This window comes from Platichthys flesus, chromosome 7, assembly GCF_949316205.1.
Source record: "Platichthys flesus chromosome 7, fPlaFle2.1, whole genome shotgun sequence".
Taxonomy (NCBI): domain Eukaryota; kingdom Metazoa; phylum Chordata; class Actinopteri; order Pleuronectiformes; family Pleuronectidae; genus Platichthys; species Platichthys flesus.
Window position 1 is genome coordinate 23,753,677 of NC_084951.1, and position 15,872 is coordinate 23,769,548.

The 15,872-nt window shown below is 45.0% G+C and overlaps 1 protein-coding gene across 1 annotated transcript; it reads right to left on the bottom strand.

The window, feature by feature from the left end:
* Positions 1-1,575: 1,575 nt before the first annotated feature.
* LOC133956102 (uncharacterized) lies at positions 1,576-14,523 on the bottom strand. Its single transcript, XM_062390937.1, has 9 exons — positions 13,769-14,523; positions 11,285-11,509; positions 9,557-9,715; positions 7,051-7,116; positions 5,752-6,957; positions 4,776-4,895; positions 4,058-4,107; positions 2,802-3,975; positions 1,576-2,142 (listed from the first exon to the last, which is right to left on the bottom strand). The coding sequence occupies exons 1-9, from the start codon at positions 14,381-14,383 to the stop codon at positions 1,987-1,989; spliced, it is 3,771 nt and encodes a 1,256-aa protein (XP_062246921.1). The 5' UTR covers positions 14,384-14,523; the 3' UTR covers positions 1,576-1,986.
* Positions 14,524-15,872: the final 1,349 nt, after the last annotated feature.

Consider the following 15,872-nt stretch of genomic DNA (forward strand, 5'->3'; position numbering starts at 1 on the left):
AAGAAACTTAACCCTCATTGGATTTAGACTACTGAGGAGTGACAGAAGACGGTCAGGCCTGCTCACACAATATTTATTACACGTTATTTCAATGTAAAAACATGAACCCACAATCAAGGGTCAACTTTCAGTGATAAACAACCAACATCAGTTCAAATCCTTCTATTTCACAGACTTTGAGCATAGTGAACTTTCTTTCCAAAACAGAATCACAGGGGATCCCAGCTCATGTTTCAATTCTGTTGAGCTCAGAACCATCTTCCCATGAGGGGGACTCACCTCATGTTGACAGGAGAGAGTCTGAGATCAGATGTTTGTTTAGAGACACAACTGATGCAGGACCAGATGCTGTATGGCACACTTCTCTCCACAGGGAGGCGCCATGATGACTTATACTCTTCCTACTATATCTATCCATCCATCCATCCATCCATCCATCCATCCATCAATCCATCAATCCATCCATCCATCTATCCATCTTTCTATCTATCTATCTATCTATCTATCTATCTATCTATCTATCTATCTATCTATCTATCTATCTATCTATCTATCCATCCCTCCCTCTCTCTCTCTCTCTCTCTCTCTCTCTCTCTCTATCTATCTATCTATCTATCTATCTATCTATCTATCTATCTCTCTCTCTCTCTCTCTCTCTCTATCTATCTATCCATCTATATATCTATCTATATATCTATTCTAGTCGTATCTAATCTGTAGAAAATATCTAAGATAGTCTGTTCCCTCCCAGTGAGACTGGAACAAAGCTGTGTGTGTGAGTGTCAGAGCACAGATAACGTGTGAAATTTGTGAAAATTGTGAAATCTCTGGGAAACGCTTTTCTCTGCAACTCTTAACTCCCAGTTCCCATCACTAACATCCAAGTGCTTCAATCCACACCGCGACTTTAAAGAGATTGTGTTGAAAACTGTTTCTGCATGGAAATTTCTTGAAGCAGAGTTGTTTACTTTACTGGTCCATTGTGTGTGTGAGTACCCACCTTCTCTCTGATTGTGGGAAACCAGATCACAGTGAATGAAAGAGAGGCAGTAACTCACATTGTTGCATGAGTGTGTGTGTGTGTGTGTCCATTGTAACTGTAGAACCGACACATGTTGCGAGCAGAAACGTGACTCCGTGCGATTGTGTGACCAGACCCACTCTGTCCTTGACCACAGGCCCCGTCTGCCGCCAGTCAGCTGATCTGCTCCTCGAGAATCTGAGCCTCCATCTCCCACAGAGACATTAAACCTGATGTCCAGGTGTAAACAAAGAGGAGCAGTGAAATGTGCTGGTGTCACACAGAGACAGTGAGAGTTTAAGTGTCACATGACAAGAGAGGGAGAGAGTGAGGAAGGAGGATCATGCTTCTCACAGGCGAGGAGACCTCATCTTATTAACTACTTTGCGGTTATTTTTCTTTTTTTAACCACGAGACGTAACGCCTGGCTCTGAAGCAGCTTATTAGTGCTGAGTAGACACGTTTCCACAGCTTAGATAAAACCAGAGTCAGGTTTGACTGTGAAGACGGGAACATGAAGGGAGATCAAACAAAACACGAGAGTTAGAGCTTAGATGTTTATTCAGTAAAACAAGACGTTTATCTCTACAACATAAAGATAATATAAAATTAATTCAGCATATAAGTGCAAAAGTCAGCGTGAAATTTGAATCATAAAGGAATATTTGATAATTGTAAGATTTGTCTTTAGTTGACATAATGATCGATCTGTAAAAAGGAGATAAGAGTTATCGATTGCACCAAAAGAAAAAGTACCACTTTACATTAATCTCACGGTTCCCCTTCATACAGTCTACACCAGCTCTCCCAGTGCAAGCCTCCTGCAGTGAAGCAGGATTACATTTAAATATTATATGTTGAATTCCTGCTCTCAGCTGTCGGTGTCAGTGGAGCCGCCGCTGAGCCTCCTCGCCTTCTCGCCTCCTTGCCTCCTTGCCTCCTCGCCTCCTCGCCTCCTCGCCTCCTCACTCACAGTTGGAGCCTGTGGCCGCGCTCACTGGCGGCGAGAGTCTGTGTCGGTGCAGCTTGCTCTGGTTGGACGTTTGTCTCTGGGTGCAGCGAGACGGACGAGCGAAGCAGAAGGTCAGCGTGCTGCTGGAGCTGCAGTCGTAGTTCCCGTCCTGAGCGGAGACAGGGAGGAGGCAGATTGAATATCAGATCATGACGGGTCTGTAACGAGCTGCGACACTTTGTCAATTAATCAATTTGGAACTGGTCACAGCTAGTTTGAGAATCAATTAATCATTTCAATTAGTTTTTAAAGAGTCACTTCTAGCTCTTGAAATCAGTTGTTTTTTGTTGTTGTGTGCGTGTGTGTGTGTGTGGAGAGTTTTGTAACTATGTATCAATCTCTGTGTGTGCGTAATAACATGTATAAATTATATTATATTATATTATACTGCATTACATTGCATATTGCAATCTGACACTTTTCAGGGTTTTGCATTTTGCATTTCACTTTTTATATCTTGTATCTTTTATATATTTTTATTTAGATATGTTTGTGTCTTAATAAATGTTACTTTGTGTAAATATTAGAAAAAGTGAGTAAATATGAAGTAAATAGTGAGTAAATATATATTGTTTCTTTTTATTGCTTTTCTTATGTGTGTTGTATTTATTGTGTTCTTATGTTTCTATGTTCATTGTTTGCACCAATAACCAGAGCAAATTCCTTGTAGGTGTAAACCTCGGATGAACAACGAGAAAAAAGAAACTGATGATTGAACATAAATCTGTCTCCTCGTGTAGTGAGACGTTTTCTTTTTGATTCCCTCACCTCTGCACTGCCGCTGCGTCTCAAGCTGGGGTTCAAGCTGCTGCCTCTCTCCTCCCTCTGGACCTTCCCCACCTCCTCTCTCTGCTTCATGAACCTCTGGTTGACGATCCTCGTCACGCTGTCGGCCCTGTGCAGCGAGGCGGCCGGGGGCCTCGTCGAGGGAACACGTTCCAGGTTCTTCAGCCCGTTCTTTGTCTTCGGACTTGACACCGTCACTGGTTTCTCCGCCCGGCCGCTCACCCTGCGCAGGAACTCTGTGACCAGGCCGTAGCGGTTGGCGCCTGCAGATTTGGTGGGTAGCTTGGCGCTGCTCAGGGAGCTGGTGCTCTGTCCTGTGCTTTGTCTCTGACTGCTTTGTCTGGTCCAGTTGAGCCCAGAGGTGCTTTGATGGTTCTGGTTCCACAGAGCTCTCGAGGTGGATACAGAGGAGGTGGAGGAGGAGGAACTCAGAGTGGGGGTTGAAGAAGACGAGTGTCTCCGGTAGAGTTTAGGTGAAGAAGTGGAGGTTCTGTTCCTCTCGACTCGACCTGGTACTCCGTCCAGCGAGGTGGAGATGTAATGAGAGCGGACAGAGACCAAGGAGGGGCTCAGGACCCGAGAGGGGCTGCTCCTCACAGCGACCGGCCCCTGGGGGCCATCGGTCTGCAGACCAACACTCACCATCTTTGGCTTTGTGTAGGTCTGAGTGCCCGAGCAGGCCATGTCCACCCAGCGCCCCGCCGATCTCCCTCTCTTGTCCTGTGGACCGCTGTGAGCGGCCTGCCTCCAGCTGGCCGTCATCTCCTTCACGTCGTCACTCAAGTTGGCAGAGGAGCCCAGACAGAGCGCAGAGAAGGATGTCGGCGGCGTGCACCAGGGCGAGGAAGTGTTGTCCGACCCTCTGTCTGTGACGGGGCTTTGCTTCAGCTGAGCCAGCTGGACTCTGCGAGCAGACGGCGGGCTGTAGTAGATGCGGAACGTCGACTTCTCCGGGGCAGTGTGGCTCCTCTCCATGGACATCTGCTCAAAATCAAGATCAGGGAAGCTAAGCGGCATGATTGGATGGTCCCACGTCTTAACGGGGTCCTCTCGGTCCAGCTGGGCGGCCTCCTGGCTCAGATAGCACCAGTTCTTGATCTTGGGGCCGCGTGGAGAAAACTGCCGCCTCTGTCTTTTCTCTTTAGAGCTGCGGATCCTGTGAAATCAGCAGGAGACACATGAGCCTCGACTTCAATGTCTTCAAAAACAAGATGGACCAGATAGATAAAAACACTGACCTGTCTGCTTCACAGGGACGTTCATCATCAAAGACACCACTGACCGCCCTCTGAGCCACGAGAGGAGACACAAGGAGAAGACAACTTGTAAATCGTGCTACCAGCTCAATATCAATGTGATGGATTGCCATGAAATTCAGTACAGACATTAACGTTCCTTTCACCATGAATACTAACTTTCATGATCTTTTAAATGTTCATCTAAGAGGAGGAGATGATGAGGGCAAACTGAACGTTCCTCTGAGAGAAAGACGGATTACAGTCCAGTCAGAGGAGTAAGAAGGAAAACAACCTTTTAAAGAAATAAATCTGCAGATCTTGAGTCACGCTGTGCGGAGGGGCCAGTGGCAACATCTCAAATGTGAGATTACATTTCCTATCTCGTGCACATTAAAACGGTCTCTCTGTGTGTCTGCGTTGGACCGAGCAGGTGGACCCAGTGACTCTGGTCTGGACGCTGCAGAGAATCTGTTTAGAGTTTTCTTGCAGCAGATTTGAACATGACTGTCCTGTTTGGCCGGAGCTCCTCCGAGAGATTAGCCTAAATACTCTGGCACGGGTCCCCTCATGATGCCTGTTGGGCCGAGTGTGAGGAGGACGCGCGGCCAAGGAGACGGATCATCAGCAGGACTTCCCGCTGTATCACACAGCCTAACATACAGCGGGGGGGGGGGGGGGGGGGGGGGGGGCGTGCCTAAAGGGTAAACACCATCCTTACCTCGGCTGCCTGGCCCTGCGCGGCCTTGGCTCCGCTGTCGAATTCAATCCGCTCATCCTGGAGCTCTGCACTGAGCTCCTGCAACAGCCCCCGCAGCACAGACACGGTTCTTTCTTTACCCTGGATACAAAAAACACAAGTCAGATATATTTAGATATCCCAAAGATTAACCATATCTTTACCAAACATGACATCGGCTGATTTAGCAGTCGATTTGGAGTTTGTTGTATCTGTTTGTTAGTTAGGATTAACCAAAAACTACGGGGTGGATTACCATAAAACTTGGTGGAAGGAATCAAGTTTGGGTCAGGAAATTTTGGTGCGGATCTGGATTAGTGGGCGGATCCTGTTTTTTCACTTCTTTAACATTGACAGATTGGGTGTGATTCATCTGTCAAATGATTTCTCAGAGAACAATTTGTGAATCTTGAGGAAATCGTGATAAAATCTAAATGTTGGCATGTTTAGGGGACTGATATCGATGAGTGTGAGAAATCTGGTGCAGCTTGATTGAAGTTAAGGGGACTGTTGGGGCTTACGGAGGTATTGGCTGTACTGAGTGACATTCTGGTTATTTGGTTGTTAGTTGGTTGGATAACTGGTTGGTTGATTGTTTAGTTTGTTGGTTTGTTGGTTTGATTGTTAGTGAGCAGGATTCGCAAAAAGTACTGAACGGATTTACACAACGTTTGATGCAAAGATGACACATTTTGAGGCGGATCTGGACAAAGCAACAGAATTATCCTACGCTCTCGTGAGTTTGTGCAAACTGGTTTGATAAGGAGACAGTTATGTCTTTGTGTGGGTGTGATCTCTAAAACAGATCAATCAGGTCAAGCTGTTAAAAAAAAGACAAACAGGCACTTGTTCCAGCTCCTCAGTTTTGTATATATTGCAATAAACTGAATCTCTGGGTTCATAAAGGGGCTGTGGGGCCTTGGCGGTGGAATGCATTATATTGAGAGTCATTATTTACCTCTTTTCCCTCCAGGTCGGGTCCTTTAACCTGACACCACTGATGGAGGATCCACAGAATCTGTAGTGAAAGCTGCATTTTGGGGTCCCTGCAGCCGTGGAGGAGGTCCCACTGAGCCGAGCATCCTCGTCTTGTTGCTCTCTCCTTGACCTCTGAGGTGCGGAGGTCTTCAACATGTTCCTGTTTACTTGGTGACTCTCTCATGTCATGACCGACCTCGTCGGGATCTGCACCGTCTCCGGAGACAGAGGAGATAGTGTAGGAATCCCAAACATGTCCGTCCTTGCAAACAGAGTTTCTGCCGGAATCCTCTCCTGTTAAAAGCGTCTCCATTCTCCCGGTGAACGACAACAGCATGTCCCGCAGAAGCTCCAGGGCCTCATTCAAAGGTCCTGGGAGGAAGATCTTCTGGGCTCTACCGTTGGGGTCCACATCTGTCAGAGATGAACAACGCCGGTGTTTGGGTGGTGCTGTCAGGATCTGTATGGCTGAACTCAGAACGCAGGAATGGTCTCTGAGAGCGAGCAGAGCTTCATAGTCTTTCACCGTCATTCCTCTCAGACCTCCGTCAGTTTTACTGTAGTTGTCGATCTCCTGACCGTCTGAAGGGTCCCACTCTCCACCGACTGGACCCTCTCGAGTCACATGACAAGCAGCGATCATCCCCTCACCCACCTGGGTCTGGTTACACAGCAGAGACGTCTCCACACCTTGTTCTGCCTCCTGCTCGTAAACATTGAATCCCATCTTCAAACTTCTCTCCCTTCCCGCTCTGTCCTGCGATGGCGTACAAGCCCCCACTTTTTCCTCCAAAACATCCCGATTCTGTTCTTCCTCCTCTTCCCCTCCTCCTCCTCCTACTCCTCCTCCTCCTCCATCTCCTCCAGTTTTCTCTCTCAAGTCGCTCATTTCCGATCTCAGCCCACGATTCTCCATCTCCAGTTCCACGATGCGCCGGCTCAAGAGTGTGGCCTCCTCCTCCACCAGCTTCAGGTGAACTTTGACCTCTGCCTCCCTGGCGTGGGCGGAGTTGTGTTTGCCCTCAGGTGATTGGGCGACGCTCACATCGCCGAAGGCCGAGTGGTATTTGACCAGCTCCTCGCGCATGCCCTCGCTCTCTGACACCAGTTTGGTGAGCTTCTTGCACATGAGAGCTAATTCCTCTTTGGCAAAGTGGAGCTGGCACCTGAGATCAGCGCTGTCATCCTTTAGGAATCAAACAGTGATCACAGTCAGTCAGAAGCAATAAATGCAACGCCTGATATTTTAAATCAAAATTGGTTTATGAACAACTCAAACCTCAATCGCTTGAGAGATCCTCCTCTCAGCTTTAGTGGATCTGATGCTTTTCTTCTTCACAGAGTTCTGATGGATAAAAACATGACAAAGAGTTTTATTCACGGTTCAGAACAAACATTATTTTTGGCTCAAAACTTTCACAGTAACAGTTTATCAGGTTCAGCTGTGGCTCAGGAGGTAGAGCGGGTCACAGAAGAACCGAATGAACACCTGTGTCAAAGAGTACATGTGACCTGTGCTGTGAAAAAAGACTGGAAAAGCTCTATGTACATTTTAACTTTCATATTTCAAATATGACACTGCTCAAATTGTTTGCATATATTTTTATAAGTTATCAATAACGTTAGGGGAATTGAACCCCTGATCCAATCAGAGCAGGCCGGTAGAAGAGGTTAGACATAATGATGTAGTGGACAGTTACATCAGGGATAAGCAAATACTTTTACTTTTAATACTTAATAGTAAGGAAAGTATATTTTAAAGAAAATACTTAACTTTACTCAAGTAGAAAGTGACTGTGATACTTTTACTTGACTACATTTTTGTCTATTTATTTGTACTTTGACGTAAAAGGTTTGAATCCTCTTCTCCGCTGCCTCCAGTGCACCAGTGTCCCTGGTTTCCAAACACGACTAATTTATTTGTAAGTCTGAGTATGAGAAGAATGTCAGCCTCTGCCTGGCGCCATTGTCCCGCTCGGAGCCACCAGACAGGATGTCAGTGTTAATAATAGTCATCTTAAAGTCGGGCTGGAAGCAGCAGGGTTAGGATCTCTTCAACTCAAGGTCAGCGGGTTTGCCTGTGGATAAACTGCGAGCTGAAATGTGATGAGCTACAAGAGGAGCAGACCGTGTTGTGTGATCACTCGCAGGGTCACGGACAGTCCAGCAGCCGTGTGAGTCTCTGAAACTCTCCTGCTCCTTCACGTCTACCTCCCCTGTGTTCTGTGCTCCTGGATTAGATAATCTAAGTGGATTTCCCTCGTGGGATCACACGGGGCGAGCAGCTGTCTCCCATGAGTGGACCAGATTGAGCTCATGCCAAAGCACAGAATCCAGGATTAAACCGAATACGTGTCACTTCAGTGCACGGCCGTTACCCCGGGAATAAAAGGTGGACTGAGAATCAGTGCAGTCTGAAAGTCAGAGCGGTGACTGTAGTAGGTCAGTATGTCGGAGCACCAGCACCCGTCTATATGAAGGCCATAGGACACAGTGATCCGGATTTAGCCTCGCTTGATAGACGACAGAAAAGAGAGGGCGAGACTATTTCTGTAATCTCTCGGAGCATCTCTCCCTTTTCTCCGTCCGCTCAGCTGAGATCAGCTATGCCTGGAGTTCAGGCCTCAGCATACCAGGCTCCCTCTCCCCCGCCCCGGCACCGGGCAGCTGCAGGGCGAGCCCCGCGCTCAGATCAGCGATCCGCACCAGGGTCATGTGTCACCTGACATCAGGGGCGACAACTGGCTGGGATGGGTGCAGCTGTGTTGGGGGGGGGGGACTGAGAGGAGGATTCCTGACTAGAGGGATGATGGTTTGTGAGGCGTGTGAGTGGTGGAAGCTTGAGTTTCTGTGAAGGTTTTTATTTACCATCCCCCTCCAGACGTGTTTAAAACTCTACTTAAAACTGTGTGGTATCAAAACGGTCTCTTACTCAGCTTGAGAAGGACTTTAGAAATCCTAAACAATACTTTCTGTCTTTCGCACATAAAACTCTTAGCCTGCAAAAAAGTTTTAAATTATAGTTTCACACAATGGTGGACATTCTGAGGGAAGGGAATGATATTGAAGCAAATTACAGCAGAGTTTTATTGACTATTAAAAAATGCCATTGAATTAAAGTGAAGGCCAAATGTTTCAGCTACCAAATGTTTTCATTCCATCACTCTATCTGCTTCAGAGGCTGAGTAATGAGGTTTTTATAAACATTGTTGTTTCTCTCAGCTCTTCAGAAGACCCTCAGGCTTTTAGGAGGTTGTTTTCCATCAGTGTCTTTATTTCTAAGCTTGAGGTCTTTATGGTCTAACTTCATTCTTCAAACCATCCTAGAAAAACTTTAAAATATATGAATATCCAACAATAGATGATTTCTACAACGTCACTGAAAAGTTCATTCTCAGTTTAGGTTTTCATTTCACACTCATCTTTGATCCTGGACCAACCCAACCAATAATTGTGAAGTTGCAAAGTCTTGCACAGACCTGGGGCGGCTGTGGTTCAGGACGTGGAGCGGGTCGTCGGTTTGATCCCTGGATTCCTTAAACCCCAAATAGACCCCTACATGGCTGTGTGTGAATAGTGGTGCTGTGTGAATGGGGGAATGTGGTTTGTACTGTAAAGAGCTTTAAGTGGTCGATAAAACTTTTTGCCATATTGCCAAATTCGTGCATGAATGTGAAAACAGCTTCCAACGTTCAACGTCTTCTCCAATGAAGCTCCATCGTCCAAGTGAATTAACAACATGAAAACTAAATGACCACTGGTTTTAATAACTTAAAATGTCGTACCTCTCTGGTTTTCTCTACCTCGGCCTGTAAAACCTGCCTGGCCACTTCCAGCTCCTGTGTCCTCTCTCGGAGTGTCTCATTGTCCCACTCCAACTGGGAATTGTTCTTCTTCACCGCCTCCAGCTCGTTGTACAAGCGCAGGGACACGCTCTTTGCCACCTGTAGGCAAAGCAAAGATTGGGTTACTGTGGCTCAGTTAGGAGAAAATGGTCTCATGTTCTGTTGGGGGGGGGGGGGGGGGGGGCAGAGTTTGAAATAAGAGGAAAAACAGGCTGAGTCAGTAGCTTCCTTTAAATCAAAGCTTTTAAACGTTTTATCGTAATTAATTCCTGCTTAAATGTCTGTTATATGTTTTTATTATTTTATGGCTCTCTTTTTATAAATTTTTTAGTTTTATATTTGTGAAGCATTTGGTTTTATGAAAGGATTAGAGAGTTACTTATCATTATATGTAAAACGTCTCCCACTCCCCCTATAGAAGAGCCAGACTCAAAAATTTAAAGAGGCAGAAAACATGTCTCTTTGTGTTTTGTTTTTTTGTCTTTTTGTTCATTTACTTCTCTTTATAGTATTTTTGTCTTATTGATAATTTTTCTCTTGGGCGTCACTGTGCCCAGTAATCAAGTCTGTTTATTACAAATTTCTATAACAAGTTAAAAAAAACAACAGGAGTTGAGCCCCGGCAAAGGGAAAACTACATAAGTGGTTAAAATGAAAGTAAAACAGTGTAAGTGGTCAAACTAGATAATGAGAGGGACATAAGTAGAATCATGAGACCGAATCAGGCTGATTAAAAAGCGGGGTTTTTGTATTAGATTTAAAGTTATCGATAGCGGGATGTGGGACAGGAGATCCAGAGTTCCAGAGCTTGGCGGCAGCGACAGAGAAAAGCTTGTCCCCTTTAGCTCTTAAAGGAGAAAGGGGATTGAAAGGAGCTGTTGTGAGAACAACCTAGGTGACCTGGGGCAGAATACAGGATCAGGTGATCAGTGATAAATGGGGGGCGCGAGATAATCGAGAGCTTTGCAACAGGCAGTGAGCAAATCTTTTAGTCCTGGTTGTGCTCGTGAGCATTATTTTGGGACTGCAGTGTGTGGTTTGCCTCAAGCGGAGAAACTTCACAGGGAAATGCTTGCGACAGGAATTCACCACATGTGTGGATGAGGGGGTGAAGCTGAGGCTGCTGGGAATCCAACACCACAATACAGAGAGACCGGCTGCCACTGCACAGTCTCGTTTTTACAGGGGGAGCCAGTGAGCTGCCGTGATTCCGATGAAGAGTAATGGGCTTTTATATCTCTTACTCATGGAGACCAGCCCACCACATAATTACACCATCGTGTGTTAAAAATATAAACAGGATGCATGATGGAGCAGTTTTGACCTAATGACATATTTGCGGTGTGAGCAAACAGCAGGGAGCCGCAGTTTACAGCACAGCAAAGACTGGTGAGTCAGGGTTTTCTGTCAAATGATTACAGTGCGTCAGTGTGTGTGAGAAAGACGAGCACTGAAATATGAAAGAGTTCAGTGGGATGAAGAATGATTCAGGCAACTGGAACGGCAGTGATTAGACGATTTCCCCAAAAGAGCTTTCACTGATGGTGGTGGGTGAGTTTTAACAAGACCACACGCACACACACACACACACCACACACACACACACACACACACACACACACACACACACGCACACACACACACGCACAGAAGGAGAAGGCTCCTGACCCTGATGTCGTGCTCCAGGCTCCGGACCAGCTCCCCGTCCACCTGTCCCGTCTGAGCCACCCGGATGCTGCGGCGCTCGGCCTTGCGGAGGCGGTAGTGCAGGATGCGACAGGACTTGTTGGCCTGCTCCAGCTGCAGCCGCAGCTCCTGCAGCTGGTAAACCTCCTCCTCCTGGAACATGTCGCGCATTTCCAGCATCTCACAGCGAAGCTCCTCCACCTCATCCTGGGACACAAGTAAAGAAACGCAATGATTAGGAAAAAACATAATTTGGGGTTTGAAACTATACAGTTTTAATAATGGTGAAGGCCCACCAGCAAACCCTCGGTGCAGAGCCGCTGACCTGACTTGACTTGACATAAATCAAACAACAGCAGGTTTATGCCTATGTTGAGTGTCCATGGTATCAAGTAACACTTGGATCACATCCAGAAATTGACCCAGAAGGCGAAATTAACAGGCCCAAAATCTCAGATTTAAACATAAACCCCTTGTGTTGGCAGAAAATCCTTATATTTAGTTAAGCTTCAGCTTTTGCAGAGGGACGGAAAGCAGATGAGAATTTCGGAATAAATAGCATCATCTGGTTTTAGCTGGTTGTACGTCAGCGATGCACTGAACTCCGGATAATCTCTGGACATTCTCCGGAGGGAAGTTTGTGGGAACGCAAATGTCAGAGTAATAGCCTGTGTCCACAGTTTGTCTGGCCAGCCTCCTGTAGTAGAAACTTCGGAGAAAGTCCAGAGGAGTTCATGTAAGAACACAACAGCGACTCTGTGTCTTGGGGACGATTCTAATACCGACAGACACAAAGTTGAGAAAACAAAACAAAAAGAAAGGAAACACTTAGAAGACACAGACAAAGAAGTCAAGAGAGTTTGTGTTGATAAGAGCCGATACTGGTGTTGATGGGCCTGCTGCTCAAAGCTCCACCTGATGGTCCAAGGTTACTGTGCTGTGAACACGTCTTGGCAGAGAATCTCCTGCTGTGTTGCCCGGGTGTGAGAGGTACATTCTCCAGTTTTTATGTTTGGAAACGGCTGAAGTGTATTCTCTTTACATACTAGTTACCATAATGGGTTCTAACTGAGCTCTCTACAAAATCTAATGGAAATCAGTTCAGCGGCTCTGGTGTAATCCTGTTGACTAACAAACAGGCAAACAAATACTGGTGAAAACATAATCTTCTTGGTGATTAGTGAGCTTTAGAAGCTCAGCTCGGACTGTTTCTAGTCCTCGTGTAGAATCAACTGTATATAAAGATGTAAGTTATGACTACTTCAATAAAATGAAGCCAAATCCTCTCAGTCGCCCCCTGCTGGCTGACTGCGCCTCCTCCATGTTAGAGCAAATTATAAAATGTATCTCTAAATTTGTAAATGGTGTTTGAGCCCTACTCATATTAAGTATATATATATATTATAGTTAAAGTAAGCTATGTGGTGCTTTAAAATTAACTAGAAAATAGGAAAATGGCCAAAAATTGACATATACATACATCCTGTATTATACGTCACAGAGATCAGCTGAGATTTGCCTGATTTGATCTCATAAGTAGAAGCTGGAGTCTGAGGCTTCTCTCTGATTGAATTACTCTGCAGGACAGCTTCCTGATTTCATCCTGTGTCCCGGGTCTCATCACTCATCACTTTTTAGTTTTCGTGACCAGAAAAAAGTCTCGATAACAGCTTGTCTGTGAAATGAGATCCAGCTCAGACACAAGCCCCCAGATTCAAGGTCGGCCTGAATAACAGAGAATGATCTGTACACAAATAACAAACTGTAATGAAATAAAGATAAATCTCATGTTCTTAAACCTGGTTATGTTTTTCTTTTTTACCTCTGTCAATTGGTTTGTTTGTATGTCAGCAGGATTTCGCAAAAAAATCCAGAATAGATTTCCATGAAACTTGTTGGACGGATGACACATGGGCCAAGAGAGGAGCCATTATACAGTATTTAGGCACAGATCTGGAATAATCCATGGAACTTGATGAAAATCAGGAATGTATAAGGAACAGATAGGGTTGGACCGACCGTCCAGCCAACCATCCATCGGTCGGTCAGTTGGTCGATCTGTCAGACGGTTGGTTGGTTGTTTAGGTTGTTTATCAGCAGGATTACACAAAAACGACCAAACAGATTTACACAACACTGGGTGGAAGGATTGGACATTTTGCCACAAAGGAGCCGATTTCTCTCTTTGGCAGATTTGATGTGTAAAGAATGAATGACATTGACTTTTGACTTTTGATTCTTACATGAGATCTTCCTCTCACTTCTCCTGCAGACACTAATGAAGACTGACAGGAGTCTGGAAGATCCTGCACTCACTGGGATTCACATACACTTCATAAAGAAGCTAAACCAATATGGATCTAAGTGGAAATTTAGACACCTGGCACCTGGAGATACTGCCAACAAACTTAAAACAAAAAAACGGTATTAAAGAAACGGTATAAAGAATCATGAAATCAAACCTACTTTCAGATACTCGTTTTCTGATCGTAATTCCTCCACCTCCCTGACCAGGTCCTCGGTTGTCTCCCCCATTATCAGCTCCATGAACGCCCCTGGGGATTTGAACACAGTGAGGCCCCCTCCGGCAGCATCGGGCTGCAGGGCGCAGGAAACCCTGGCTGCCTTTGCGCACGATTTGTTCGGATTCTCATAAGCTCTCCCGTCTATCCAGCTTAGTTCGTTGTCGCTGCTTGGAGAGTCGTGTTTGATGCCCTCCGAGGGGCAGTCGGATATCTCTGAGCTGCTGTCGGAGGAGGAGAGTTTCCCGGAGACGCAGCCAGAGTCTTTGCTTAGGTCCTCCGAAGCGTTGCTGGCGTCGGAGAGTTTCCTCTGCGCACCGGGGCTCCTGTGGCACTCTGCTGCGGCACTGGATGACACTTTCCCCGCTCGCTTTCCCTGCACTCCCGCAGCTTTCACCTCCTTCCCTGGTTCACAGAGACCTGACTGTTTCTCCTTATTGGAGCAGGAGACAATCGGAGCATCTTTCTTCCTCTTCTGCAACAAAACCTGCTGCTGCGTCCTCGGTTGTTTTTGGCTCCGGAGCGCAGCTTTTGCGCCTTTATCTCCGTCTCTGTTCATCCCGACTTCTTTCTTCTCTATTCTTTAGGTGGAAAAAATTAAAAAGATGTTTAATCCAATGTGACCATGATGTTTTCATGTGTTAAAATCCCCCCTGTGTCCACTTCTCAGAGCTCAGTGAGTGAGGAGATGCGACTGGCTGCTACCCATCCTGCAGACTGGGACTGTGCCATTACGCATGAGACCGACAGACAGAGGACAGACAGTGACCTGAGTCTGACTGACGTGGTTTCATAAGGAGTTCCGGACAGCGTTTACAAAATAAAAGCTTCCACCCTTGATGAAAGTTTCACCAACATAAAAACGTATAAGTTGTACATTACTGATGATGATGAATGATCTCAAAGTGAGATTTATCACATGTAACTTGGTCGTTCACATTTTCTAAACTTTTACTTTGCAGCTCGCATCGTTTTCCGGTCTGATTCTGTCTTGATTCATCTTCAACCTTCTACTGAATACATTTTAAACTGTTAGCCATGTAGCTCACATTATCCATCTGAGTTTTAAATTATTTATTGATTTAATCAGGAGTTTGATAAAATATATTTTTACCATATTAAACACTTTTCTCTGAAGATCTGAAGACAACATTTTCAATATTCACACACAATGTCACATCTTTTTTTGATGTTTATGTGATTCACAAACTTTGACTTCATTATCGAGTTGAGGTGACTGATCTCAGATATAAGGCTGCCACCTCGTGGATTAGTTGTTGTGTTGCATTTAGTTTTAGTTTTCTAATTCTTTATTAAAATGTGGCCAAAGAAGACAGGAGGACGTTTTCCTCAACCCAATTAATCTGCTGCAATACGTACATTTACTAAAGTACTTGTGTTCAACATGAGTATTTTCTTTTCATGCCGTTTCCAGTCTACAACATATTTCACAGAGAGAAATATTGTTTTTCTTCATAGTAGAGACACACTCCTTCATCTAATATCTTAAGTTATTTTAAAGCCAAGATTTGAGCACATGGAATATGCACTAATGCAGGTAATTACATTTTTGCAAATATTAAGGTGTTTCTGCTCCTTTGAGCCTTAACAATCAAATACTTTTAAACCGTGTAGCATAAAAACAGAGAGTGTTTTTTTGCATATTAAGTCCCAAGCAGTTTTATAAGGGATATTAGAACTGTATTTGTTCTAACCAATAATACATATTAAAATGTGAGAAATATTTAGTTTAAAGTCTGTTTTTATATCTATTTTGTGTCACAGCTTAGCAATAAAAAGATGCCTTATAAGCAAATACTCAACTTAAAGGAGGAAAACTTCACATAAAACCAAAAAATTGATATCTATCTATCTATATTTAATCATTTAATTTGAACACTACCTAGTTTCTCACCACCTTAACGGGTTTGTCTGGCTTCTTGTCACATTGCATCCTGCAGATCGTTGTTTCTCTTACATTTATTTTTCTTGCTTTGCTGTCTTAGTAAAATCGGTTATTAAAAAATGCTGTATAAATAAAGTTGTTT

What these genes read in the sequence shown, in the direction of transcription:
- LOC133956102 (XM_062390937.1), bottom strand. Translation starts at nt 14,383, where the DNA reads ATGAACAGAGACGGAGATAAAGGCGCAAAAGCTGCGCTCCGGAGCCAA. An exon ending in GCCTGGAGCACGACATCAGG is followed by an intron (nt 9,716 to 11,284) that starts GTCAGGAGCCTT and finishes CTTTGCCTACAG; the next exon opens with GTGGCAAAGAGCGTGTCCCT. An exon ending in AGGTAGAGAAAACCAGAGAG is followed by an intron (nt 7,117 to 9,556) that starts GTACGACATTTT and finishes TTTATCCATCAG; the next exon opens with AACTCTGTGAAGAAGAAAAG.